The 26,266-nt window shown below is 42.1% G+C and overlaps 1 protein-coding gene across 7 annotated transcripts in view; it reads right to left on the bottom strand.

The window, feature by feature from the left end:
- Window positions 1–23,782, bottom strand: part of GRM1 (glutamate metabotropic receptor 1) — a 348,420-nt gene extending 324,638 nt beyond the window's left edge. For 2 of the 7 annotated variants that reach the window (XM_048844310.2, XM_048844313.2), the window contains exons 1-2: window positions 23,458–23,781; window positions 21,266–22,151 (exon numbers count right to left, since the gene is read on the bottom strand). In XM_048844310.2, the coding sequence (XP_048700267.1) occupies window positions 21,266–22,028 (763 nt within the window). In that variant the 5' untranslated portion in view covers window positions 22,029–22,151; window positions 23,458–23,781. Of the gene's footprint in view, window positions 1–21,265; window positions 22,152–22,985; window positions 23,065–23,359; window positions 23,396–23,457 lie in introns of those variants that run through there. The other 5 variants (XM_075126794.1, XM_048844311.2, XM_048844308.2 and 2 more) reach the window with 5 other exon arrangements.
- Window positions 23,783–26,266: the final 2,484 nt, after the last annotated feature.

The raw sequence follows: 26,266 nt of genomic DNA, 5'->3' as shown, positions 1-26,266 counted from the left end.
GCTTAGCAGCACTGTATTTGTGCATTGGATTTTTCCTTCCAAAGTACTCGGCACTCGACTTTATCAAATTCCATCTTGTTGATTTCAGACCAATTCTCCAAATTATCAAGGTGGTTTTGAATGCTAATCCTCCAGAGCACTTGCCACCCATCCCAGTCGGTGTCATCTGCAAATTTTATAAGATATTCTCCATTCCATTACCAAGTTATTAATGAAAATATTGAACAATACTGGACCTCAGACTGATCCCTGTGGTATCCCATAGATATGCCCGCCCAGTTTGACAGTGAACCCTTGATAACCACTCTTTGAGTATGGTCTTTTAGCCAGTTGTGCATCAACCTTATAGTAATTTCATCTAGAACACATTTCCCTAGTTTGCTTATGAGAATGTCATGTGGGACAGTGTCAAAAGCCTTACTAACATCAAGCTATCTCACGTGTACTGCTTCTCCCCATCCACTAGGTCAGTAACACTGTCAAAGAAAGAAATTAGGCTGGTTTGGCACGATTTGCCTTGACAAATCCCTGCTGGGTATTTCTTATAACCCTATTACCCTCAAGGGGCTTACAAATTGAGTGTTCCAGTGTCTTTCCATTATATATATATATAATATACTGAACTTCTCACAGACCTTCTCCCCACACACACAAATAGCAGTGCTTTGGGCCACTCAGCCTTCCTTCAGACCATTAGGGGAATAATTATTTATTGATTAAGTTCAATGGACTCTAATGACAGCAACAAATAATGAAACACAAATAAGCAATTAAATTTAAAAAATGTGTTGCATTAACAGCAGGAGAAGAGTGGGTGGAAATAGCTTCACTGACTCACTATTAAAGTAAACCCAACAGAATGTGGCTTCCCAACCAGGGGGTCACAAACAGCTCCAAGGGGGTCATGACCACTTGCCTCTCCCTATATCTAGGTATCAGGGGAGGGAGAGGGAATCCCAAAACTTTTGCTTTTATAACATGGGGTCACGGTGTGGAAAAGTCTGAGATCTACTGCAATAGACAGCATTCATTCAACAGCAGTGAAATAAAAGATGCAGAAAATACAGCAACCTGCGTCAGCGTGGCTTGCCATGAGGAGAGAAGCTAAAAATGCAGAGAAAAAAATCATAGAAATGTAAGGCTAGAAGGGACCTTGAGATGTCATTTAGTCCAGGCCCCATCCCTCACCTGCCCGTCTGAGACAGGAGAAGATATAGCTAGACCATCCCTGACAGGTGTTTGTCTAACCTGTTCTTAAAAATGTCCAGTGATGGGGATTCCACAACCTCCCTTGGAAGACTATTCCAGAACTTAACTACCCTTATAATTAGAAAGTTTTACTTGGTATCTAACTTAAGTCTGCCTTGATGCAGATTAAAGCCCAGATTAAAGATAGCTAGGCGTGCTGGTAGCGTAGGGCCTGAGGAGGGAGTCTACATAGCCAGACAATCCTGCAGTCAGGGTGCCAATGCCTGAGAGGATGATGGGGCGTCGAGGATTTCCAGGTTTATGGATCTTGGGTAGCAGATAGAATACCCCTGCTCGGAGTTCTAGGGGTGACAGCAGGATTGTCTGGCTATGTAGACTCCCTCCTCAGGCCCTATGCTACCAGCAGTCCCAGCTATCTTCGAGACACCACTTACTTCCTGAGGAAACTACAATCCATCAGTGATCTTCCTGAAAACATCATCCTAGCCACTATGGACGTAGAAGCTCTCTACACCAACATTCCACACAAAGATGGACTACAAGCCGTCAGGAACACTATCCCCGATAATGTCATGGCAAACCTGGTGGCTGAACTTTGTGACTCTGTCCTCACCCATAACTATTTCAAATTTGAGGACAATGTATACCTTCAAATCAGCGGCACTGCTATGGATACCCGCATGGCCCCACAGTATGCCAACATTTTTATGGCTGACTTAGAACAACACTTCCTCAGCTCTTGTCCCCTAATGCTCCTACTCTACTTGTGCTACATTGATGGACATCTTCATCATTTGGACCCATGGAAAAGAAGCCCTTGAGGAATTCCACCATGATTTCAACAATTTCCATCCCACCATGAACCTCAGCCTGGACCAGTCCACACAAGAGATCCACTTCCTGGACACTACAGTGCTAATAAGCGATGGTCAGATAAACACCACCCTAAACCGGAAACCTACTGACCGCTATACTTACCTACATGCCTTAAGCTTCCATCCAGGACACACCACACGATCCATTGTCTACAGCCAAGCTCCACGATACAACCGCATTTGCTCCAACCCCTCAAACAGAGACAAACCCCTACAAGATCTCTATCAAGCATTCTTACAACTACCATACCCACCTGCTGAAGTGAAGAAACAGATTGACAGAGCCAGAAGAGTACCCAGAAGTTACCTGCTACAGGACAGGCCCAACAAAGAAAATAACAGAACGCCACTAGCCATCACCTTCAGCCCCCAACTAAAACCTCTCCAAAGCATCATCAAGGATCGACAACGTATCCTGAAGGACGACCCATCACTCTCACAGATCTTGGGAGACAGACCTGTCCTTGCTTACAGACAGCCCCCCAACCTGAAGCAAATACTCACCAGCAACCACATACCACACAACAAAAACACTAACTCAGGAACCTATCTTTGCAACAAAGCCCGTTGCCAACTGTGTCCACATATCTATTCGGGGACACTATCATAGCGCCTAATCACATCAACCACACTATCAGAGGCTTGTTCACCTGCACATCTACCAATGTGATATATGCCATCATGTGCCAGCAATGCCCCTCTGCCATGTACATTGGCCAAACTGGACAGTCTCTATGTAAAAGAATAAATGGACACAAATCAGACGTCAAGAATTATAACATTCAAAAACCAGTCGGAGAACACTTCAATCTCTCTGGTCACTCGATTACAGACCTAAAAGTCACAATTCTTCAACAAAAAATCTTTAAAAACAGAGCCCAATGAGAGACTGCAGAATTGGAATTAATTTGCAAACTGGACACCATTAAATTAGGCTTAAATAAAGACTGGGAGTGGATGGGTCATTACACAAGTAAAAACTATTTCCCAATGTTTATTCCCCCCCACACACTGTTCCTCACACGTTCTTGTCAACTGCTGGAAATGGCCCACCTTGATTATCACTACAAAAGGTTTTTTTTCTCTCCTACTGGTAATAGTTCACCTTACCTGATCACTCTCGTTACAGTGTGTATGGTAACACCCATTGTTTCACATTCTCTGTGTATATAAAATCTCCCCACTGTATTTTCCATGGCATGCATCCGATGAAGTGTGCTGTAGCTCACGAAAGCTTATGCTCAAATAAATTTGTTAGTTTCTAAGGTGCCACAAGTACTCCTTTTCGTTATAGGCATACCCTCTGCTCCATTCTCCAAGTCATTAGTGAAAATATTGAATAGTACCTCACTAAATACATTGTCCCAGTTTGACAGTGAATAACTATCACTGATAACTACTTTTTGAGTACAATCTTTCAGCTACTTGTGCATCCAACTTATAGGAGTTCCATCTTGACTTCATTTCCCTAGTTTGCTTATGAGCATGTCATAGAATCATTAAATATCAGGGTTGGAAGGGACCTCAGGAGGTCATCTAGTCCAACCCCCTGCTCAAAGCAGGACCAATCCCCAACTAAATCACCCCCGCCAGGGCTTTGTCAAGCCTGACCTTAAAAACTTCTAAGGAAGAAGATTCCACCACCTCCCTAGGTAACACATTCCAGTGCTTCACCACCTTCCTAGTGAAAAAGTTTTTCACAACATCCAACCTAAACTTCCCCCACTGCAACTTGAGACCATTACTCCTCGTTCTAGTCATCTGCTACCACTGAGAACAGTCTAGCTCCATCCTCTTTGCAACTCCCTTTCAGGTTGAAAAGCAGCTATCAAATCCCCCCTCATTCTTCTCTTCCGCAGACTAAATAATCCCAGTTCCCTCAGCCTCTCCTCACAAGTCATGTGTTCCAGTCCCCTAATCATTTTTGTTGCCCTCTGCTGGGCACTTTCCAATTTTTCCACATCCTTCTTGTAGTATGGGGCCCAAAACTGGACACAGTCCTCCAGATGAGGCCTCACCAATGTTGAATAGAGGGGAACGATCACGTCCCTCGATCTGCTGGCAATGCCCCTACTTATACAGCCCAAAATGCCATTGGCCTTCTTGGCAACAAGGACACACTGTTGACTCATATCTAGCTTCTCGTTCATTGTAACCCCTAGGTCCTTTTCTGCAGAACTGCTGCCTAGCCATTCGGTCCCTAACCTGTAGCAGTGCATGGGATTCTTCCATCCTAAGTGCAGGACTCTGCACTTGTCCCTGTTGAACCTCATCAGATTTCTTTTGGCCCAATCCTCTAATTTGTCTATGTCCCTCTGTATTCTATCCCCACCCTCCAGTGTATCTACCTCTCCTCCCAGTTTAGTGTCATCTGCAAACTTGCTGAGGGTGCAATCCACACCATCCTCCAGATCATTAATGAAGATATTGAACAAAACCGGCCCCAAGACCGACCCTTGGGGCACTCCACTTGATACCAGCTGCCAACTAGACATGGAGCCATTGATCACTACCCGTTGAGCCCGACAATCTAGCCAGCTTTCTATCCACCTTCTAGTCCATTCATCCAGCCCATAATTCTTTAACTTGCTGGCAAGAATACTGTGGGAAACTGTGTGAAAAGCTTTGCTGAAGTCAAGGAACAACATGTCCACTGCTTTCCCCTCATCCACAGAGCCAGTTATCTCAAAGGGACTGTCATGTGGGACTGTGTCAAAAGCTTTACTAAACCAAGATATACCACATGTCCTGCTTTGCCTCCATCCACTAGCCCAGAAATCCTGTCAAAGAAGGAAAGTAGATTACTTTGGCATGATTTGTTCTTGACAAATCCATGCTGGCTATTCCTTATAACCCTATTATCATCTTGGCACTTACAATTTGGTTGCTCAATAATTTGCTCCAGTATCTTTCCAGGTATCTAAGTTAGGCTGACTGATCTATAATTTTCTCGGTCCTTTTTTATACACAGGTTCCCTCTTCTCCAGTCCTCTGGGACCTCTTTCATTCTTCATGTGTTCTCTAAGATACTAGTTAATGGTTCTGAGACTGCTTTAGTTAGTTCCTTAAGTACTCTAGGATAAATTTCATCAGGCCCTGCTGACGTGAATACCTCTAAATCAGTGGTGGGTACCTGTGTCCCGTGGGCCACATGCGGCCCATCAGGGTAATCCGATTGTGGGCTGTGAGACATTTTGCTGATGTTGACCATCTGCAGGCACAGCCCCCCGCAGCTTCCAGTGGCTGCAGTTCTCTGTTCCTGGCCAATGGGAGCTGCGGGAAGCAGCGGCTAGCGCATCCCTGCGGCCTGCCGCTTCCTGCAGCTTCCATTGGCTGGGAATAGCAAACCGCAGCCACTGGGAGCTGTGCAGAGACATGCCTGCAGATGGTCAGCGTCAGCAAAATGTCTCACGGCCTGCAATCAGAGTGCCCTGATGGGCTGCATGTGGCCCACGGGACGCAGGTTGCCCAGCACTGCTCTAAATTATCTAAATATTCTTTAACCTGTTCTTTCCCTATCTTGGCTTGCATTCCTTCCTTCTTGTTGTTAAAATGAATTGTGTTAAGCATCTGGCACAATTATCTTTTTTTAGTGAAGACTGAATCATGATAGGTATTAAACACCTCGGGCTTCTTGATGTCATAGTTATTAGCTCTCCTTCCCGTTAAGTGGAGGGCTTACACTTTCCTTCAACTTTCTCTTAATGTAAGGAACTTCTTCTTATTGCCTTTCATGTCCTTTGCTAGGTGCAACACTTTTTGTACTTTAGCCTTTCTGATTTTGTCCCTGCGTGCTTGTGCTATACTTTTGAACTCCTCCTTAGCAAATTGTCCATACTTCCACTTTTTGTGTGATTTATTTTTGATTTTCAGGTCATTAAAGAGCTCTTGATGGAGCCATATTGGCCTCTTACTATTCTTCCTATCTTTCCTTCACATTGTGATAGCTTCCAGTTGTGCCTTTAATATTGTCTCCTTGAGAAACTGCCAGCTCTCCTGAACGACTTTATTCCTTACATTTTCTTCCTATGGTACCTTACCTACCAGTGTTCCGAGTGTGTTAATGGCTGCTGTTTTGAAATCCATTGTCCTTATTCTGGTGCTCTCACTCCTTTCTTTCCTTAAAATCATGAAATCTGTCATTTAATGATCACTTTCACCCAGTCACGTATATCGACTCACTAGAAGAGAGACAAGTAGATGTGACAAGGACATCATATTTTCAAGAAATGAATCCATTCTGCATTGCCTAGATGAGAGCATATTAATATTGCTATTACATCAGAAGATAGCCATCACAACATACACAGGGTGCTTCTAGATTGGTTGTATGCTAAGACCACTTGAAAATATCAACATATGATGTTTTCTGTGGTTAGCCTGAACAAATGTTTACAAACATCTACACTGTAGTCCAGCAAAATACTTGTATTAAATAATTCCTGGGAAACTGCTCGATCAAAAAAAAAATGCACCTACTATAGGTTCCAGTTTTCATTTCCCTCCCATAACGTTTACTTTATTTTGCATGTGTTGTCAGACAAATTATATCATTCTGTGTACAAAGTGATATCATAGTCAGTGATACTAGGAGAATGATATTGATGAATCTTTTCATTCTGCTTATTGCTTTCTTCAGTTACATGAGCCCTTGTTTATGTTATGATACGAACAAATTTAGTGTAAAATCTCAACAAAGTGGAAAATACAAACATTGAACAATACTCCATTGTGGATATGTTATATCCAAGAGTGAGAGAAAATATATGCGGCAAAACCTGTGGTAGGTTGCTGTCTGAATTCATGACTGAAACAAATTTTCCTGTACACCATTCTCTCAAACTTCAGGACAGACTCAGACCCTGAGTCACTAATTCCAGTGACTTGGGTATAACCAGAAAACTGTACTAAATACTAATTTTACTTTTTACTAAACTATGAGACCTACCATAATTGATTACCATTGGATCTCAGATATATAACCCTCAGTTGTAGCAGCTCACTCTCCCCCCTCCCCCCCCCGTTAAACATTCCTTTTGCTTTCTGTTTCCCTCCATTAGGAAGACTAAAACAGCTGGCATGAGGACACAATCATAAATGCCTACTACACCGTTATGGTCCTCAGACGTAAAACAGGGCAAGGATGCAACCACCCAGAGAAAGTGACACAGGTCAATAAGAGGCATAGATAAAATGAGGAGAGACAAGGAGAACAAGACATGAAATAATGAAGGGCATGAACAAGAATGTATAAATAAAGTCAATATGAGTAGCTTAATACTCTGAAATCTCAGTATTTTTAAAAGCAATCCTTAAGGACCAGTTCTGTGTTTGTTTGCCCCTTGTTACTCTACTGAAGTCAATGGAGTTATAGGAGCTATAATTCAGCATGAAATTCAATCCTGATAGTCAATGCCAAACAAAGATTATTGAAAGCTAATAAAATATTGCATAGAAATTGTAATCATAACAGAATAATTCTAGCTATGTGGATAATTTGGACATGTGTTCTTTCCACATGAAATCAACATATTGTAAAGTATAATAGATCAGGCTACTTCAATTTTCTGATACAGCTGCACACATAAACTAGTATTATGCTGTCCTAAAATAAGCCTTACTCCCACCACACTGCCACATGATCAGGACTAGGAATAGGGTTGGCCAAAATTTTTCTATCAAACTGCTTTTAATGGAAAATTGGGGGTTTGATTATACAATTTTTTTCACAAAAGTGTCTTTTTTCCACAGAAAATTTTGATACTTTGTTGAAAAACTGACAACCCAAAAATCAAAATATTTTGAACAAAAAACAAAAAAATTAAGCCAAAACACAAAATATTTCAATTTGGAAATGGTGCCTCATGGAAGATACAGTTCAGTTGCCTCCTGTCCCCATTCTCCTCCATAGGTTGGGCTCACTGGACAGACTACATTTCCCATGATGCACCATAGCCAGTGATCCCATGATGCACCATCTTCACTCTCCAAGAGGGAGACCATGGAGCCGTCTGACCAAAAGTCCAGCCTATAGAAAAGAATGGGAGCATGAGGCATCCAAACTACAACTTCCATGAGGGAAATATTTTGGTTTTCAGCTGAAAATTTTCAATATTCCAAATTTCCACCCAAAAATCCAAATTTTCTATGGAAAATTTAGACAAAAATGATTTTTTTCTTTACTTTCATCTAAATTTTCTTCAGTGGAAAAAACCTGACCAGCTCCTGTAGGGAATAGCAACATACATAATAAATATCTGTTTTTAAAATCAACAGTGAAAGTTAATAATCTAACAGTTACAATAGCAGCAGAGGCACTAATTCATGGGCTGTGGGTGAAAATGGGAGAGGCAAGCTCCTTGTCCTGCAGCTAGTGGCGTTCTGTTACTTTCTTTGTTGGGCCTGTCCTGTAGTAGGCGACTTCTGGGTACTTCTGGGTACTCTTCTGGCTGTGTCAATCTGTTTCTCCACTTCAGCAGGTGGGTATTGTCATTGTAAGAACGCTTGATAGAGATCTTGTAGGTGTTTGTCTCTGTCTGAGGGGTTGGAGAACTGCAGTAGGTGACCCAGAAGTCACCTACTACAGGACAGGACCAACAAAGAAAGTAACAGAATGCCACTCGCCGTCACCCAACTAAATCCTCTCCAGCACATCATCAAGGATCGACAACCTATCCTGAAGGACGACCCATCACTCTCACTGTCTTGGGAGACAGACCAGTCCTTGCTTACTGACAGGCCCCCAACCTGAAGCAAATACTCACCAGCAACCACACACCACACAACAAAAACACTAACCCAGGAACCTATCCTTGCAACAAATCCCGTTGCCAACTGTGTCCACATATCTATTCAGGAACACCATCATAGGGCCTAATCACATCAGCCACACTATCAGAGGCTCGTTCACCTGCACATCTACCAACGTGATATATGCCATCCTGTGCCAGCAATGCCCCTCTGCCATGTACATTGGCCAAATCGGACAATCTCTACGTAAAAGAATAAATGGACACAAATCAGATGTCAAGAATTATAACATTCAAAAACCAGTCGGAGGACACTTCAATCTCTCTGGTCACTTCATTACAGACCTAAAAGTCGCAATATTACAACAAAAAAACTTCAAAAACAGACTCCAATGAGAGACAGCTAATTGGAATTAATTTGTAAACTGGACACCATTAAATTACGCTTCAATAAAGACTGGGAGTGAATGTGTCATTACACAAAGTAAAAGGATTTCTCCATCTTTATTTTTCCTACCTACTGTTCCTCACATGTTCTTGTCAACTGCTGGAAGTGGCCCATCTTGATTATCACTACAAAAGGTTTTTTTTTCTCTCCTGCTGGTAATAGCTCACCTTAACTGATCACTCTTGTTATAGTGTGTATGGTAACACCCATTGTTTCATGTTCTTGTGTATATAAGATCATCCTATATTTTCCACTGCATGCATCCGATGAAGTGGGCTGTAGCCCATGAGAGCTTATGCTCAAATAAATTTGTTAGTCTCTAAGGTGCCACAAGTACTCCTGTTCTTTTCACTGTGTAAAGTTACTCAGGGCTTGTCTAGACCATGCAGCTTTTAGTGATAAGGCTGTGTCGACACAGCCTTGTTGCTAAAAGTCAGTGTGTGTAAACACTCTTTGTCAGCACTTCTGCCAACAAAATACTTCCAGCTCCGTGAGTGGCATTAGCTTTGTCAGCAGGAGAGCGCTCCTGCCAACAAAGCCACGTTCACACTGCCACTTGTGTTGACAAAATGTTTGTCTTTCGCGGGGAGGCTTTTTTAAGTACCGTGGAAAGACAAAAGTTTTGTCAACAACTTTGCAGTGTGGACATACCCCCAGGAATCCCCTCTGCTCACCTCCTCACTCCCCCTGTCTGCCACTGACTCCCCGCTCACATTCTCTGACACACACAAACACCCCGCGGGGAGGGGGGATGAGGAGAGACATGGCCGACAGCTGTGGGGACCTCCGAGGCGGGGAAGGAGGTGGGATGGGGTGGAGGAAAGGAGAGGAGGAAGACTCACCTCAGGCAGCAGCAGCAAGCTGTGGGAACCTCAGGGAAGGGTCAGAGCAGGGAGGGAAAGAGGCAGGGGGGCACCACGGCCCAGGTGTCAGGCAGCAGGGATGCTTGTGCTAGGGGAGGCAATGCTTCCCCTTGCCTATTATACCCGCCGCCCACACGCTAATTGTATTGTAAAGACTGCTTTAGCTTGGCTTTTCCTACAGAAGAACAAAATAAGAACCTTCTGGGTCATGATCTGCTTTTATAAAGATCGCCACATTAACTACCCAGTCCTGATTCCAGATTCACAAGTGTGGAGCCCGCAAAAGGGAAATACATAATCATTTGCAGGACTAGCATCATACAACTCTCAGAACTGAAGCTTAACCCAGATGCTATTGTCCTCCAAAAGATGCTTTCTGACAGATGTTCTTATCCAATTTCACTGTTGTCAAATATTCTCCCCTGGAAAGGTATGTTTGACTTAGGGCTTCTCTATACATAAAACAGTCCAGCAGCACCACTGCAGCTGTGCCACTGTAATGCTTCAGTGTAGACGCTACCTATGGCAATGGGAGGGGTTCTCCCATTGGAGTAGGTAATCCAGCTCCCTGAGAGGTGGTAGCTAGGTCGACAGAAGAATTCTTCCCTTGACTTGGTGCTGTTTACACAGGGACTTAGGTCAGCTTAACAACGCCACACAGGGGTGTGGACTTTTCACACCCCTGACCAACATAGTTAAACCAACCTAATCTTCTAGTGTAGACCACGCCTAAAAGTGAGAGATTCCCCCCCTCCCCCGCCCAATATAGTTATTCATCTACTATTATGAACTAGTGTATGTAGATGCATGGATACTGTGTTCACTACAGCCTTGTCAAACGCTGTAAAATGGTATTCATGAACATTCAGTCACATTTTGAAAAGCTGTCAGTTCAGCCAAATTCATGACCCTTTTTGTTTGATTTTTACACAGGTGGATTTTTGTTTGTATAAATTTTGGGGGAATTGCTGTTTTGTACAAATACACCTATCCACATATTAATAAGAGTGTAAAACATTTGTCAAACAATTGCAAACAGTGAAGACATTTATAAAAATAAAAATCTGCGAACAATCTGCAGATAGAAAAAAGGGTTAAATTTACTGGATAATTTACTTGGGTGGAATAAAAGACGTGCATGAAAATCCTCAAATATGTAGCTAAAGACAATGCTGTTTGCCTACATGAAACTTTACACACCTTTCAGAGAACAGTGAGATCAATGTAGTTGCACACAGGGGCATCCTGTGGATCTGTAATACTGCCTGAGGAATCTTAGTACCATAATACAACAGACCAATACATAATATGAATGTTGGGCCCAATTCAATGCCCATTGAAGTCAATGGTTGTCTTTCAATTGACTTCTATGGGCATTGTATCAGGCCCAATATCTATCACCTGTGACTGCCGTGGATAATTTTATTCACTTCAGGTATGACCTTGCATCTTATCTATTTTAGCGATCAATATTTCTAAAGTGCCTAGCACAGCGATACTCCACTGATTTCATAGGTAGTTTTGGATACATAAAGAATTTAGGATCAGGTCCCTAATAATTAATGTTACTATAATGCCTCACCAGTTATTAATATACTACAAGTATTTTTATGCCATTCAATTGTTTAAAAAACATGCACGAGAGAACACAAACGAATGAAAATTGCTCAGTCAGAGGGCCGCAGTATTGTGTGACAAGTGGGATGCCTTTCAATGAAATGAAAGGCATGTCACACTGTGTTTTTGATGGAGGCAAGCCATGCAGCCAGTGGCAATTCACAGATGAAAAGACAGCTTGTGCTACACAGTACTCTTCACTTCACTCCCCACATGTCACAAAATGTGACAAATACATATTAGAATCATAGAATCCTAGACTATCAGGGTTGGAAGGGACCTCAGGAGGTCATCTAGTCCAACCCCCTGCTCAAAGCAGGACCAATCCCCAGCTAAATCGTCCCAGCCAGGACATTGTCAAGCCTGACCTTAAACACCTCTAAGGAAGGAGATTCCACCACCTCCCTAGGTAACACATTCCAGTGCTTCACCACCCTCCTAGTGAAAAAGTTTTTCCTAATATTCAACCTAAACCTCCCCCACTGCAACTTGAGACCATTACTCCTTGTTCTGTCATCTGCTACCACTGAGAACAGTCTAGCTCCATCCTCTTTGCAACCCCTTTCAGGTAGTTGAAAGCAGCTATCAAATCCCCCCTCATTCTTCTCTTCCGCAGACTAAATAATCCCAGTTCCCTCAGGCCTCTCCTCACAAGTCATGTGTTCCAGCCCCCTAATCATTTTTGTTGCCCTCTGCTGAATGCTTTCCAATTTTTCCACATCCTTCTTGTAGTATGGGGCCCAAAACTGGACACAGTCCTCCAGTTGAGGCCTCACCAATGTCGAATAGAGGGGAACGATCACATCCCTCGATCTGCTGGCAATGCCCCTACTTATACAGCCCAAAATGCCATTGGCCTTCTTGGCAACAAGGACACACTGTTGACTCATATCCAGCTTCTCGTCCACTGTAACCCCTAGGTCCTTTTCTGCAGAACTGCTGCCTAGCCATTCGGTCCCTAGTCTGTAGCAGTGCATGGGATTCTTCCGTCCTAAGTGCAGGACTCTGCACTTGTCTTTGTTGAACCTCATCAGATTTCTTTTGGCCCAATCCTCTAATTTGTCTAGGTCCCTCTGTATCCTATCCCTACCCTCCAGCGTATCTACCACTCCTCCCAGTTTAGTGTCATATTTGCTTTGTATGTTGTGTTATTTGGCTATACGTAATTTACAGTTACAACAGTCACTAATGGGTAATGAAAAATGAGGGCACATATTAAATAGTGTGTATTGTCTTGCCTTCACATGTGCATGTTGAGTCATCTGCTTGGAGACTGAAATTTCAGTCAGAGATAGTTTTATATGGTAAATAAAACAAATACCAATTACTAATAAAGCCATGTATGTTTGGGTTTCTGCTTATACATTATTTGTAAACTATGTTTCTCATTCTGGCTTTCTAACAAGGGCAGGGTTCCAACCAGTGACCCCAATCCTGCAACTAGCTCTCCGTGGGAGAGTCCTATGCACGGAGAGCCTGCACGGAGCTCTGTTTGCTTCAGTGAAATCCTGTATTGCTGTAGAGTCCACATGGAACTGCTTGCAGGATCTAGACAAGAATTAGAGTCACATTCACCACTGATGTTAGTGGTTGTAACTCGGCTGAAGTCTATGGAAATTCTCCCACTTATTTTAACAGTCCATTTGGACCCTAGATTTATATACACTCATGACTATAAGCTTCTACCTCTACTTGTACATGTATTAATTCATCTTATATGTACACCCTTCTGGAAGAAATCCCTTCAAGTTTAGTTTATTTTCTAAATATTAAATTCCTTTTAGTGTTTGTGAAAGAAGCCAGGTTGACATATCTACAAACTGAAAGTCTCTATTTCTCCACAGGACAGATGCAACACTGTTGGTGAATGTGCAAACTTCCCCACACTGCTCTAACAATGTGCCTCAACACTGATATGAAGAGATCACCTCTAGAAGAGAGAAGGTAGTATATTTAAGTGTCCAAGTCGAGTCAATTTCTGCCCTTTCTGCTGAGACTGCAAGCAGGGATGTTAATTAGTGCCATCTGTGATGGTGGTTTTTGTGTTGTGAACACCTGTCAGCTAGAAAATATACAGAGACCACAACTCATTTCTCATATGCCAATCAGCATTAGAAATGACTGTCCATCACTGATGGCTTAGTCTGTATTTGAATCAATGATCTAGATGAGAACATCCCTACATTCTGTTAAAGCTGTCAATCCCCTAAGCCTTCCAATCTCCTAAAATACCTTTTTTAATGGCAGTTACCATAAGTAATCAGACACCCAAACTTTCCATAGCCTTAGTTTTTTCTGACTGAGAAACCAAGGCAAGATTGCCTTAATATTAAGAACTCTGTGTTCAAAATAACATTTTAAAGACATTTTCATATAGCTTGTTTAGAAAACCCAGCTCTTTTGACTTGGTTTTAAAACAATTTGTATTGACACAGAAAATCTGTTGTAGCATACTGGGACTGTGGGATGTACAAATCTAAAAGCAGGAGGAGAATAGAGAAAAATAGAAGCAACTGGCACAAATGAACCGAGTGTGCCAACTCGCAAATGTGAAACCTAGGAATATTGCTGAAATGGCAGGTGTGGAAGTTAGATGAGTCTTTTGAACTGATATAACTCATGAGGCCACTTGTGCAGCTGAAAAGCTTGATTCTTTGTGAATTTAGTAACGCTATAAGGTAATATATTTTCAAGAAGGAAGTTTTCTTGAATAACTTCTCTATTGTATTTGTCATAAGCAACATTTTTTGTCAACATCAATCAATGTAAATGATTTTCTCACCACTTTCTTATAAATATAATTAGTGTGGCCAATGCAGAGAAAATTCCAGTCACCACTTGATTTTCCATTTGTCTCTGTGCTTACACTAAATTTGGTTTTGAAAAAATATAAATTCAATTTTTCTGCTTCTCCCCCACAACACCATGCTTCAGAGATCCCACATGATGTTTATAAGGGTGGCTGAATAGTGAAGAAATAGCTTGGTGAATGTATTTGTGAATAAACATCTCAGATACAAATCACTGCTCTGTATTAGGCCGTACTAATCACTGTTTGCAAATGTTCTTATAACCACTGAAATGTACTCATGAAAATATTTGTGAATTCTGAAAATTTAATTAATTTGTACTGGAATTGCTATTCACTATTATGAATCCATCATTCTCATGTTAAAAAAGTGGCACTCCTCCAAACATACCATGCGATCAGTTACACTGTGAATAGTAAATAGGTAGCTCAAGGGAACAGTTTGAGAACAACCCATAGTCTGAACATTATTAATCCAAACTATTTGGTGAATACTTAAAATGTAGGGCTAAATTCTCCACTACTGCCAACTGGTGCATTGCCATTGGAACTGTGCCAGTTTGCACCAGCAAAACAGCTGGCCCAATGGGTGTATTCACATAAATCAAGAATAGTTTCTGAAAAATTTTTGAACAACACAATGTTTAAATGTATCATATTTTTGGTTTAACAAATTCCATTGGCCATTTCCATAATTTACTGCCCTTGTGCATTTAACAGAAATGAAGTCCTTCTTTACGACATACAAAAAACTAGAGGTGCTTCTTGACCCATCACCCCAAACAGTGCAATAGCTTTAAACTGAAAGCTATTTTCTAGCCCAGTGGTTCTCAACAAGGGACATGAATGCCCTTGGGGGTACACAGAGGTCTTCTAGGGGGTACATCAACTCCTCTAGATACTTGCCTAGTTTTACAACGGGCTACACAAAAAGTATAGTGAAGTCAGTACAAACTAAAATTTCGTACAGACACTGATTTGTTTACATACTGTTCTATATACTATGCACTGAAATGTCAGTACAATATCTATATCCCAGTTGATTTATTTTATAATTATATGGTAAAAATGAGAAAGTAAGCAATGTTTCAGTAATAGTGTGCTGTGCCACTTCTGAATTTTTATGTCTGATTTTGTAAGCGAGCAGTTTTTAAGTGAGGTGAAACTTGGGAGTATGCAAGACAAATCAGACTCCTGAAAGGGGTACAGTAGCCTGGAAAGGTTGAGAGCCACTATTCTAGCCCATACAAACTACCATGATGAATTCTCTACTCTCAAGCTTATTATACAATATTGCCAAAAGAATGTTTCCCTTTGACATGTCCAAGTTTATACAGCTTCCATCCTTTTACTAGTAAGTGGTTGTATGGTTGAGTTTCTTGTGAATCACTACTGTGGAGAATATGTGACAGTTATGGCCACAAAACAAAACAAAAAAAATTGAAATGAAGATAAAGACCACATCCTCTACTTTTAATTAAAAAGCCTTTATAATCATGACAAATATTTCATTAGTTAATGTTGAGCCTTATTCATAGATTATAAAGATGAAAGGGACCGTTGTAATCATCTAGTCTGACCTTCTGTATATAACAGACCATAAAACCTCCTTGAATGAATTCCTGTTTGAACTACAGCATACTTTTAGAACTGTGGTTTTCAACCTTTTTTCATTTGCGGACCCCTAAAAAATTTCAAATGAAGCTTTTGGAAATTTTAGACATAGTCTAAGTTGAAAGTTGAAAGTCTGAGTTGAAAACCACTGCTTTAGAAGAACTGTTCAAGGAAGAATTCAGCACAAGGGTGGGCAAACTATGGCCCGTGGGCCACATCCAGGAATCAGGGAGCGGGGGGGTTGGAAGAGGAGGTCCCAGGGGGTTGGGGATGACAGGGAGCCGGGGGGGGGTTGGATAGGGGGTGGGGTCCTGGGGGAGGTTAGGGGCGGGGGGTCCCGGGAAGGGGCGGTCAGGGAACAAGGAGTGGGGGGGTTGGATGGGTGGGAGGTTCTGAGGGGGGCAGTCGGGTGCAGGAAGTGGGAGGGGTCAGATAGGAGGCGGGGGGCAGGCTGTTTGGGGAGGTACAGCCTCCCTACCTGGCCCTCCATACCATTTTGCAACCCCGATGTGGCCCTAGGGCCAAAAAGTTTGTCCACCCCTGATCCAGCACAATCCTTGGCAAGTTGTTCCAAATCGTTAATTATCCTTATATTTAAAAATGCGTGCCCTATTTCCAATCTAACTTTGTCTAACTTCAATTTTCAGCATTGGGTCTTGTTATACTTTTTTCCCATTAGATTGAAGAGCCCTTTATTATCAAATTTCTGCTCCCTATGTAGGTACCTAAAGACTGTTATCATGTTATCCCTTAGCCTTCTCTTGGTTAAGCTAAACAGATTGAGCTCTGTGAGTCTTTCACTTTAAGGCATGTTGTGCAGTCCTTTAATCATTTTTGTGGTACCTTCTCTGAACCATCTCCAATTTACCAAACATCCTTCTTGACCGGTGGATACTTAAGAGTTAAGCATGTACTTAAGTACTTTTCTGAACAGAAATCCTTTTCTGAATCATCCCTAAAAGCTGAGAGGATGCATGTGCACATAAAACAAAAATAAAAACAAAAAATACCCCACCAACAACAACCCTGCACATTGACAGGTTTCAGAGTAGCAGCCAAGTTCGTCTGTATTCGCAAAAAGAAAAGGAGTACTTGTGGCACCTTAGAGACTAACCAATTTATTTGAGCATAAGCTTTCGTGAGCTACAGGTCACTTCACCGGAATGCATCCGATGAAGTGAGCTGTAGCTCATGAAAGCTTATGCTCAAATAAATTGGTTCGTCTCTAAGGTGCCACAAGTACTCCTGCACATTGAATACTCTTTGAAGGTTCCATGAAAAAAACAATAGCCTAGAAAATGTCTTGCAGCTACTATAGGGCCATACAAATTTGTCTAGGTAGATGTGCTGAAAATAATGCACTTTCCTGATGTGCAACTGTGTTCGAGACACATAATTAAGCAAAATGACTTGCCCTTTTCTTGTCTGCCTAGCTTTATGTGTCAATTTTAGTCTACAATGATTTTTTTCCAGTGGAATTATATATACCTTTGAAAATAAAATAGTAATTTGTACCTTATTACAATATTTATGTATTCCTGAAAACAATGTTGCACAAGACAGATATTCCATATCTTCAAGAGATCTATCTCCCATGAATGTGCAGGGATTTTATGCAGGTAAATGCCATGCCAGAAGTTGCATATGTCCTGCACTCTGATGGAGAATAAACCTCTATGTGTTCAATGAACAGAAGAATATGTTCTCATGGACTACCAGAAAGACAGTCTACTACAAACTGGATTGCTTTGCCTGTCCTCATTGTCACTATATACCCAATGTGATAAACTAATTGGAAGCCATTTTATATAGTCAACAAATTTCTGTGTATAGTTCACAAACTTCAAGTGGTAATTATTTATGATCATTATTAAAAGATAGAATAATCTATACATTATGATATTATTTTGTTTTCTCTGAACTGTTCTGGGCAGCTATGTCTGAAGGTGACACTGCAAGAGAACAGAAATGGCTTAGAGTATCAGAGAAGGACTATGGAGACTCTAATTTCTAGGTTACCTATTTGAATCCAGACTAGGTCGGTACTGCCTGAAGAATACTGCTATCTGACAGCCGCTGAGTGGTTATGTCAAATGAATTGGTGATCTCATTTCATTTCCTTGTGCCCAGGTGTCTACAATGATCTGAGGCATTGGGGGCCAAAGATTGATTTGACATGAGAAGGGAACAGTTGTCCAACTCCCAGGGGTGCTCCACCCAGGTCTTAAGCTCTTTGGAAAGTCAGTATGATGGAAGTTTGCACTGGTACTGCCTGTGCATTTTGGAAGAAATGTGTACACTTTTCAGAGTCCTATGTAGAGGGTGGTGCCAAGCCATAATGCCACAACCCACAATCTGCCCCAAGCGTGGTGTGCATAGGAGTTGTATATGTGGTACATACCGCAAGGATGGTGTAGATTCTGTTGCACTAGCCCTGCTCTGTGAGCTGGTATGGAAGCAAATATGAAGAAGCCCCTGTTCACAGGGACTGGTACTGAGAGTGGCCTTTGTGTTGGTTATGCAAAGTAGAAAGGTGCTTTGCATGCCACAGGCATTGGGAAGGGGAAGAGGGAAGCGTTCTCACAATCTAGATAGATCTCAGTGAATGCATAGGATATTAAACTGTAGAAAAGTAAAGGCAACACTGTTCCTGAACAGTAATTTCACCTTAAAAGGGTGAGGGAGGGAAGATTTTCATACTTTATAAATTGGTATTCTATAGTTCTTCTGGGAAAGAGCTCAACAAATATGTACTTGTGCAACTAAATATAATTTATATTTTAATTGGGTTTAGAGACAATCTTTAGAGACATTTTGTGTGTGTGTGCGCACACGCGCAAAAGGGAGTAATGAAAGCTGAGTAATCTGAAAAATGATCCCTTGATACTGCAGAAGAATTTATCACACTGTGAAACAGAATTAGTTCAACATTTCCAAAAGTATCACCCTGGATATCAGAAAAATATCCTGCAAGAAGCACTCCTTGTCAGTCAATAAGGTATTTTAAAAAGTGATAGCTAATTAAAAGTTCTCGCATGTAATGAGTGAAATTGCTACCATGAAAAGTCTCCTATATCATGATTTAAAAAAAAAACCAAAATAACAAATAACTTTAATAATCTATTCTCTTTCCCAAGAGGGAAGATAACTCTCATTAATGTTAACGGGAGTTACATATGCACATAGAAGTAGAACAGATTCCTGAGGGGCAGATCCACAAATGGTGCAAACTGGCATAGCTCCACTGAAGTCAATGGAGCTATGACAACTTACACCAGATGAGGAGCTGCCCCTTCCTGTGTATTTTCACTCTGATCTGTCACAAAATATAATCATATCTACTAGCATCCAAGAATTTTAGTATCTCAGGTTCCACCCTGTACATCAGTTTGTTTTTTTCATCTGTGACAGGGCACAAAATGAACTGCAAATGTCAGGTCATTGTTCCCTGCTCTAACATTTTTCAAAATTGCAGCACTTTCATGTTTCGTATGTCCAGGTTAATCCAATTCACCTTTGAATGTGACATTTGCAAGTCTAACTGATGATTTCTTTCTTTCATGATGGCAATATATGTTTTCAACTGTTTACATCTGGCCAGACCTTTGAGCACAAAGTTGCCTATTTAGTTCATTAATTTAAAGGGAATCATAAATCAGATTTACATATGGATTTACTTGGCTAAATGTATTAACCGGTGTGCTGCGATGACAAAAAATCAGGTTTGTCATTTACTATGTAAAAAATTGGTGTTCAGCAGCATGACTGGACAATAGAAATGTCACAATATTGGATTGAAAGGGCTTGCTTCTTGTACAAGTTAGCTGTGAATATAAATTTGGTTGTATTTGACAAAACCAATGGTCTAGCTATGAACCAGTGCTTCCAGTTTTAAATAGTGTGATCTTACAATTCCTTCACTTACTAGTTTAAAGTTAATTAAACTTGTTGAAAACAAATTGTCTCTATACAGTAAGACTTTTACTTATGTTCATATAATAGTAACACTTTACTGAATATTAGAACTGCGTGCCTGTCAAATAGCATGGACCTCTATACACTTACTTCATTGCAAAACATTTCTGTAAAATATATTCGAGCAATGCCTTCAGGATTCAGTCCTCTATGTGTATAGTCCCAGAAATTAATTTATAGTATTAATACAGAACAAATATAGTGCCAAATCCTGGAGTTCTTGTTCAATTTTGACTCAGTTCTCACTCAGCTAAAACTCTCATTGACATCAGTGACTGTTCTGCCTGAATAAAAACTAAGCAGCCCCTCAGGATTTGTCTCATAGAAAATCTGTACACTTCATAACAGAACTGGCAGTCTCTCTTTAAGAATGATTTTTATACCATGATTAACTTCAGCTCTAGATTCTCACATTAATTACCTTTTTAATTCGAAATTAAAGTCTAAAATGCAAGAAGGAGAAATCTTTCCATGTATGAGAAGTAAAGGGACAGGGTCAAACCTAAGAGTCTTGGGCATGTCTAATTGTGCCAGTCCTTCTCCTCTGAACTTAAATAAGATCTGATACTTAACCACATCTAGTCTGTCGCTTGAACACAAGCTGGGACACTATCTAACAGTCTGTTCAGCGCTAACTTCCCTGGTTGAAGAGAAACACTATTCAGATCCCACAGTGGTGGAGTGTGTGTATGGGGGGGGGGGGGGAAGACTGCATTATTTTCCATTTATTTTTTCAAGAAAGCTAGGTTACTAATAACAAAACAATTGCTGTTGGTATCTCTGGGGTGGAGTTGACTTGCCCGGAGAAACAAGGCAAACAAATAGTCTATCACAATCTAATTGTTCAAATTTAGCGTCAAGGACTCCGTCTCTCCTTAGTGGAAAGCATTCCTCTACATTAGTCAATTAGATGGTCGCTGCTAGTGACCTAGGAGCAAGAGAACCACGTAAATGACAAACCTGTGTAGCACGCCATGCAGTGGTGTTTCAGCTTGCCGCCAGAAGCTTATGGCTGGCTCTCTGGGTGTGGGGGAAAGAGCGGCTAAAAGGGGTGGGAAGGAAAATCCACTAGCCTGATTCTAAGTGCGCTGCTTTTCCATACTTACCTTCTGTATGTACTGCGGATACATAGGTCCAGTTGTAGCGTTTGACGATATCAAGCATGGCCCTGGCTTGCAGAGTGTCGGAAGGGACCACCCTCAAGAAGTATTTGTATAAAGTTTTGTCGCTCAGGTCGATGCTCGTTGCAGAATAAGCGATCTGGGGGATGTCAAAGAGCTGGAGCAGGTTTTGAACTTGGATAGCAACCGAGCTGGAGCCTGGACCAATCACCCCAGCAATGGGTTTTTTGGTCCTGCTCTGATGTTGGGGTAGAGAGTCAGGCACACATCGACTGATCCCTTCTTTCTCATCTCTTATGGAGATCAGGGAGTCTCTTATGAACTCAATGCTCTGCTCGAGTGCTACGGAAGAGTGCCAGCAGGAATCTCTGATTTCACTGCCCAGCGTGATGTTGGGCAGCAGGACTGGGTCTGAGTTAATTTTATCCAAAGTGTGAAACATGGCTTCGACTCTCTGGATGCCATATTGCTCTCTGATCTCCCCACACTTCCTCTCCGGCACTTTCTCGGCCGGCGGTTGGTGATGGACCGAGAAGAGGGCACCTATAATGACATCTCCGTCCATTCTGGCTACCGATCGCTGCGAGGAAGCCCCCGACAGCAGCATCTTCCTGCCAGTGTTTTTGGGGAGAATATCCATCTCCAGGAAGATAGCAGGGAAAAACACCAGCACCACTCCAATCATTTTGTTACAGGATGTCATCCAAATGCAGGTTACAAATTTCATGGGCTCCTCCTGTCTGCACATTGTTAAAGGAAATACCAGCCTCTCGCCCGTCACTTGTCAAGTGGCTCTAAATCCCACTACGGCATAGCCTTAAACAAATGGCTCTCAGGTGCAAAAGGAGTCATCGTAGTACTGAAGTGTATCCTGTTGACATAGGAAGAAGGAATAACACACATTTGTTAGAGAAAACTGTCAGGGCTTCAATCAGTAAAAATCAGTTTAATCTTAAAAGGGTTTGGAGAAATAAATATTTTTGTCAGTGTGCAAATCAGAAGAGGTTCTCAAATGTAAGTTTCAAGGAAGAATATATACATAGACACACAGATGTGTTTAAGACAAGGAGGCGGCTGCCTGTACCTTTGAAACTAATGATAGAATAGCTGACAGGTTTTAAAACTTTTGTAAGCCAGTTAATCAGATAAAAATCTTATCATCGCCTCAGTGGTCGCCATATCAGAAAGGAGGGGAGAGGGTTTACTTCACTCATTGTCATTTAAAAACATCATTTGGATGTGAAGATTCCACTTTCAAAAAAAAAAGAAAGAGAGAGAGAAATCCGCCTTTCCAGTGAAGGAAAATGTCATTTAAAGGTCAGAGGAGAAAAAAAATAAATCCATTACAGCTTAGGTTAACTTTTTGGGGTTAAGGGGAAAATTCCACAAGAGACACATATATGAAAGCCGGGGGAAATACATATTAGTTACTAAGGCAACCACAGATAAAGTAGTGATGTGCTTTCTTGGCACGCCTGCCTTGCCTGCAGACTTTGGGCACCCAGAGGTGTGGAGCCAGGCGGTTCCAGCTGAAGTAGCTGAATGCGGTTTAAAGGTGATCGGGTGCCGAGAGGGAAGGCAGGCGGACTGACTTGCTGAGCCGGGCTTGGGCGCCCCGATGCAAGGCGAGGCTGGCTCTGGTTTCAGCACCCAGGACAGCGCACAGGAGAGCCAGACCCCGCTACAACCCGCCCTGGCCCTTTACCTCCTGCCACGGCGACTCGCCTTCCCCCTAAACTTCTCCGCCTTTGGGGCTGCTACCGCAGCCAAGATCGCGCACGCTGTCACGACCCCCCCCCCCCAACACACAGACAGACAAACCCCCCGCTTGCGGCAGCCCATCCTTCCCGAATGGCTTCGCCTGCCAGAATGAGGTCCGGGGGGGAGGGAGGTCTCTTGAGCAGCGCGCTAGGGCTTCGCCCCTCGGGTCTCTCCCCCTTTCCTGAAGGATGGAGAAAGGGGGACGAGGGAGAACGAGAGGGGGGAGATCCTCTGAGGAGCCACCAGTCCCGATTCTCCTTCCCGATCCTACGGCCACACACAAGAGGCGTCTCAAACTGGCCCGAAAGCCAGACAGACCTGGAATGTGTCGCCTGAGTGTCTTTTGTCTGGATCTTTTATCTGCAGCGTTATACCTTAAAGCTTGGTCTATTTGTAGGATTAAACTTGAGACGTACCTGAATCAGTGAGACAGTTCGCTCCTTCCTTGGTCAAAGCAGTCATTGGCAGTTCTCCTGCTAACATGAGCTTTAGCACTAATACAGTCAGATGGGAGGATATGGGCTGTACGCTAGTGCCCTCTTTCTTCAACACTGTTTTACCGCAAGAAAAAACAAAACAAAACAAAACAAAACAAAAAAAACAGGTCATTCAAGGCTCATCCATTATCTCATACATAAAGATCAGTCATTTCTCCCCCTCCTTAATTTCTTTAGCTATTGTCTGGTTATCAAGAAAAGAAATATAGCCCAGAAAACAGCCTTGCTGGAGAATTGTGTTTTGTCTGACTTTCAGCTACCGTAATTCATTACCTCCTTGTCACATAAACAAATGAAAACAGAGTATGATGCGTGGAGCGGGTGGGGGGAACCTGATTCAACTGTATTTGATGTAGATAAATGTGCAAGTCTGACTCGTTTGGAAGGTTTCTTAATGTCTGCTGTTGAAATAAAAACTAGTGGAACAAGATAAATCAGTTGTAAAGAGAAAGAAATTGAGATTCGAGTTTTCAGGTCAAGATAAATCTAAATCAAGCACGTTAGAGTCATGGCAGATTAAAATAATGCCAGACTGAATAATCATAATTCAGACGACCGGCTTGCATCACCGCCACCAGTCTGGGGTGTTTTAGTTTACTGTGTGGAAGTTAAAGTTAGATCTTTAGCCCTCAGGGAACTCTATATCTGTGGAGGCTGGAATTTGTCCGGTTTTTTTAAAAAAGACAAGGACATGTGTTTAACTACTGAACATTCAGATACTGTTTCATGGTGAATACTGTTTAATTGGTTTCTTTTTCCTGTGTAATATCTGCTCTTTCCCATTGGCACAGCTGATTATGTACTATGTTGCCTATTTATTTGTGACACATTCATTGTTAAAGACCTAATATAACATATAAATGCAACCACTACAAACCTTGGTACACACTTTTTGCTATCATTTATGACAGTAAGAGCAAATGAGTTATATAAAATAATAACCGATCATGTGCTGTGTTAACAAATCAGGAGGCAATAAATTAAGGAATGGCAGAATCCTTGAGTCAGAGGCTCATGGCTGCTTTCCCTTCCAGGTATATCTGTAAGGTTTCATGTGTGTGCCCATATAAGGGTATATATACACACACTCGACATTACACAGGCACCTGTAGTGACTATTATTCGAGTTGCATGCAGACTTGCACTTAAAAAACAGTAATAAATTCCTTTAGTTTCACACTTGAATAATTCAATGTAGTCTCCAATTTTGGCACAATAAGCTTTCAAAAGACAACTGGTCTATTTATATACCTGTTTAAGTAAAATATTTGCTACCACTAACTTTGACAGAGGAAACACTTTAAAATGCTACCTGTTTTAAATATTGCCCTGTTCTCCTCAACACGCCTTTGAGTTCCTCCAGCTGAACAATCACAGACCCCCATAAATGCCAAACTTTACACAGACACACACTTTGATGATATTTCAGACACAGATTATGCCTGAACCTTTTACAAAGACTTATTCCTCTAAGGCCTGGTCTATGCTACCGGGTTAGGTCAAATTTAGCTGCGTTAGGTCGATTTTAAAATGAATGCGTCCACTCAACCAACCCCGTTCAATCGACTTAAAGGGCTCTTAAAATTGATTTCTGTACTCCACCCCGGCGAGGGGAGTAGCGCTAAAATTGACCTTGCTGGGTTGAATTTGGGTAGTGTGGATGCAAATTGATGGTATTGTCCTCCAGGAGCTATCCCAGAGTGCTCTATTTTGACCGCTCTGGACAGCACTTTGAACCCCGATGCGCTAGCCAGGTATACAGGAAAAGCCCCAGGGAACTTTTGAATTTCATTTCCTGTTTGGTCAGCGTGGCGAACTCAGCAGCACAGGTGACCATGCCGTCTCTCCAGAATAGCAAATGAGCTCCAGCATGGACCGAAAGGGAGACACTGGATCTGATTGCTGTATGAGGAGAAGCATCTGTGCAGGCAGAACTCCGATCAAAAAGAATAAATGCAAATATATTTGCCAAAATCTCACAGGGCATGTTGGAGAAAGGCTACACCAGGGACACACAGCAGTGCCATGTGAAAGTCAAGGAGCTGAGGCAAGCCTACTAAAAGACAAAGGAGGCAAACGGTCCCTCCGGGTCAGAGCCCCACACATGCCACTTCTATGATCAGCTGCATGCCATTCTAGGAGGGGACCCTACCACTACCCCACCACTGTCTGTGGACACCTGCAAGGGGGGAGTCTTATGCAACAGGGAGGAGGATTTTGTGGAGGAGGAGGAGGAGGAGAATGTGCAGCAGGCAAGCGGTGAATCCATTCTCCCTGGCAGCCAGGACCTTTTCATCACCCTGGAGCCAATACCCTCCCAAGGCGAGATCCCCGACCCTGAAGCTGGAGAAGGCACCTCTGGTGAGTACACATTTGTAACTACAGTACAGGGTTTAAAAGCAATAGTGTTTAATGTTTCATTTGCCCTGAAGAATTGGGATGCATTCACGGCCAGTACAGCTACTGGAAAAGTTTGTTCACATGTCTGGGGATGGAGTGGGAATCCTCTAGGGACATCTCCATGAAGCTCTCCTGGAGGTACTCTGAAAGTATTCTGGAATCACTGCAGCACAAAGGATTGCAGCGAATGGTCCTGAGTTTTGGTTGCATTCAAGCAACATTCAGTCTATATCTTTCTGTGTTAGCCTCAGGAGAGTGATATCATTCATGTCCACCTGGTTGAAATAGGGGAATTTTTGTAAGGGAACAGTAAAAGGATCCTGTTCAT

The sequence above is a fragment of the Caretta caretta genome, chromosome 3 (genome assembly GCF_965140235.1).
Source record: "Caretta caretta isolate rCarCar2 chromosome 3, rCarCar1.hap1, whole genome shotgun sequence".
Classification (NCBI taxonomy): Eukaryota; Metazoa; Chordata; order Testudines; family Cheloniidae; genus Caretta; species Caretta caretta.
This window is presented reverse-complemented; position numbering and strand designations above follow the sequence as displayed.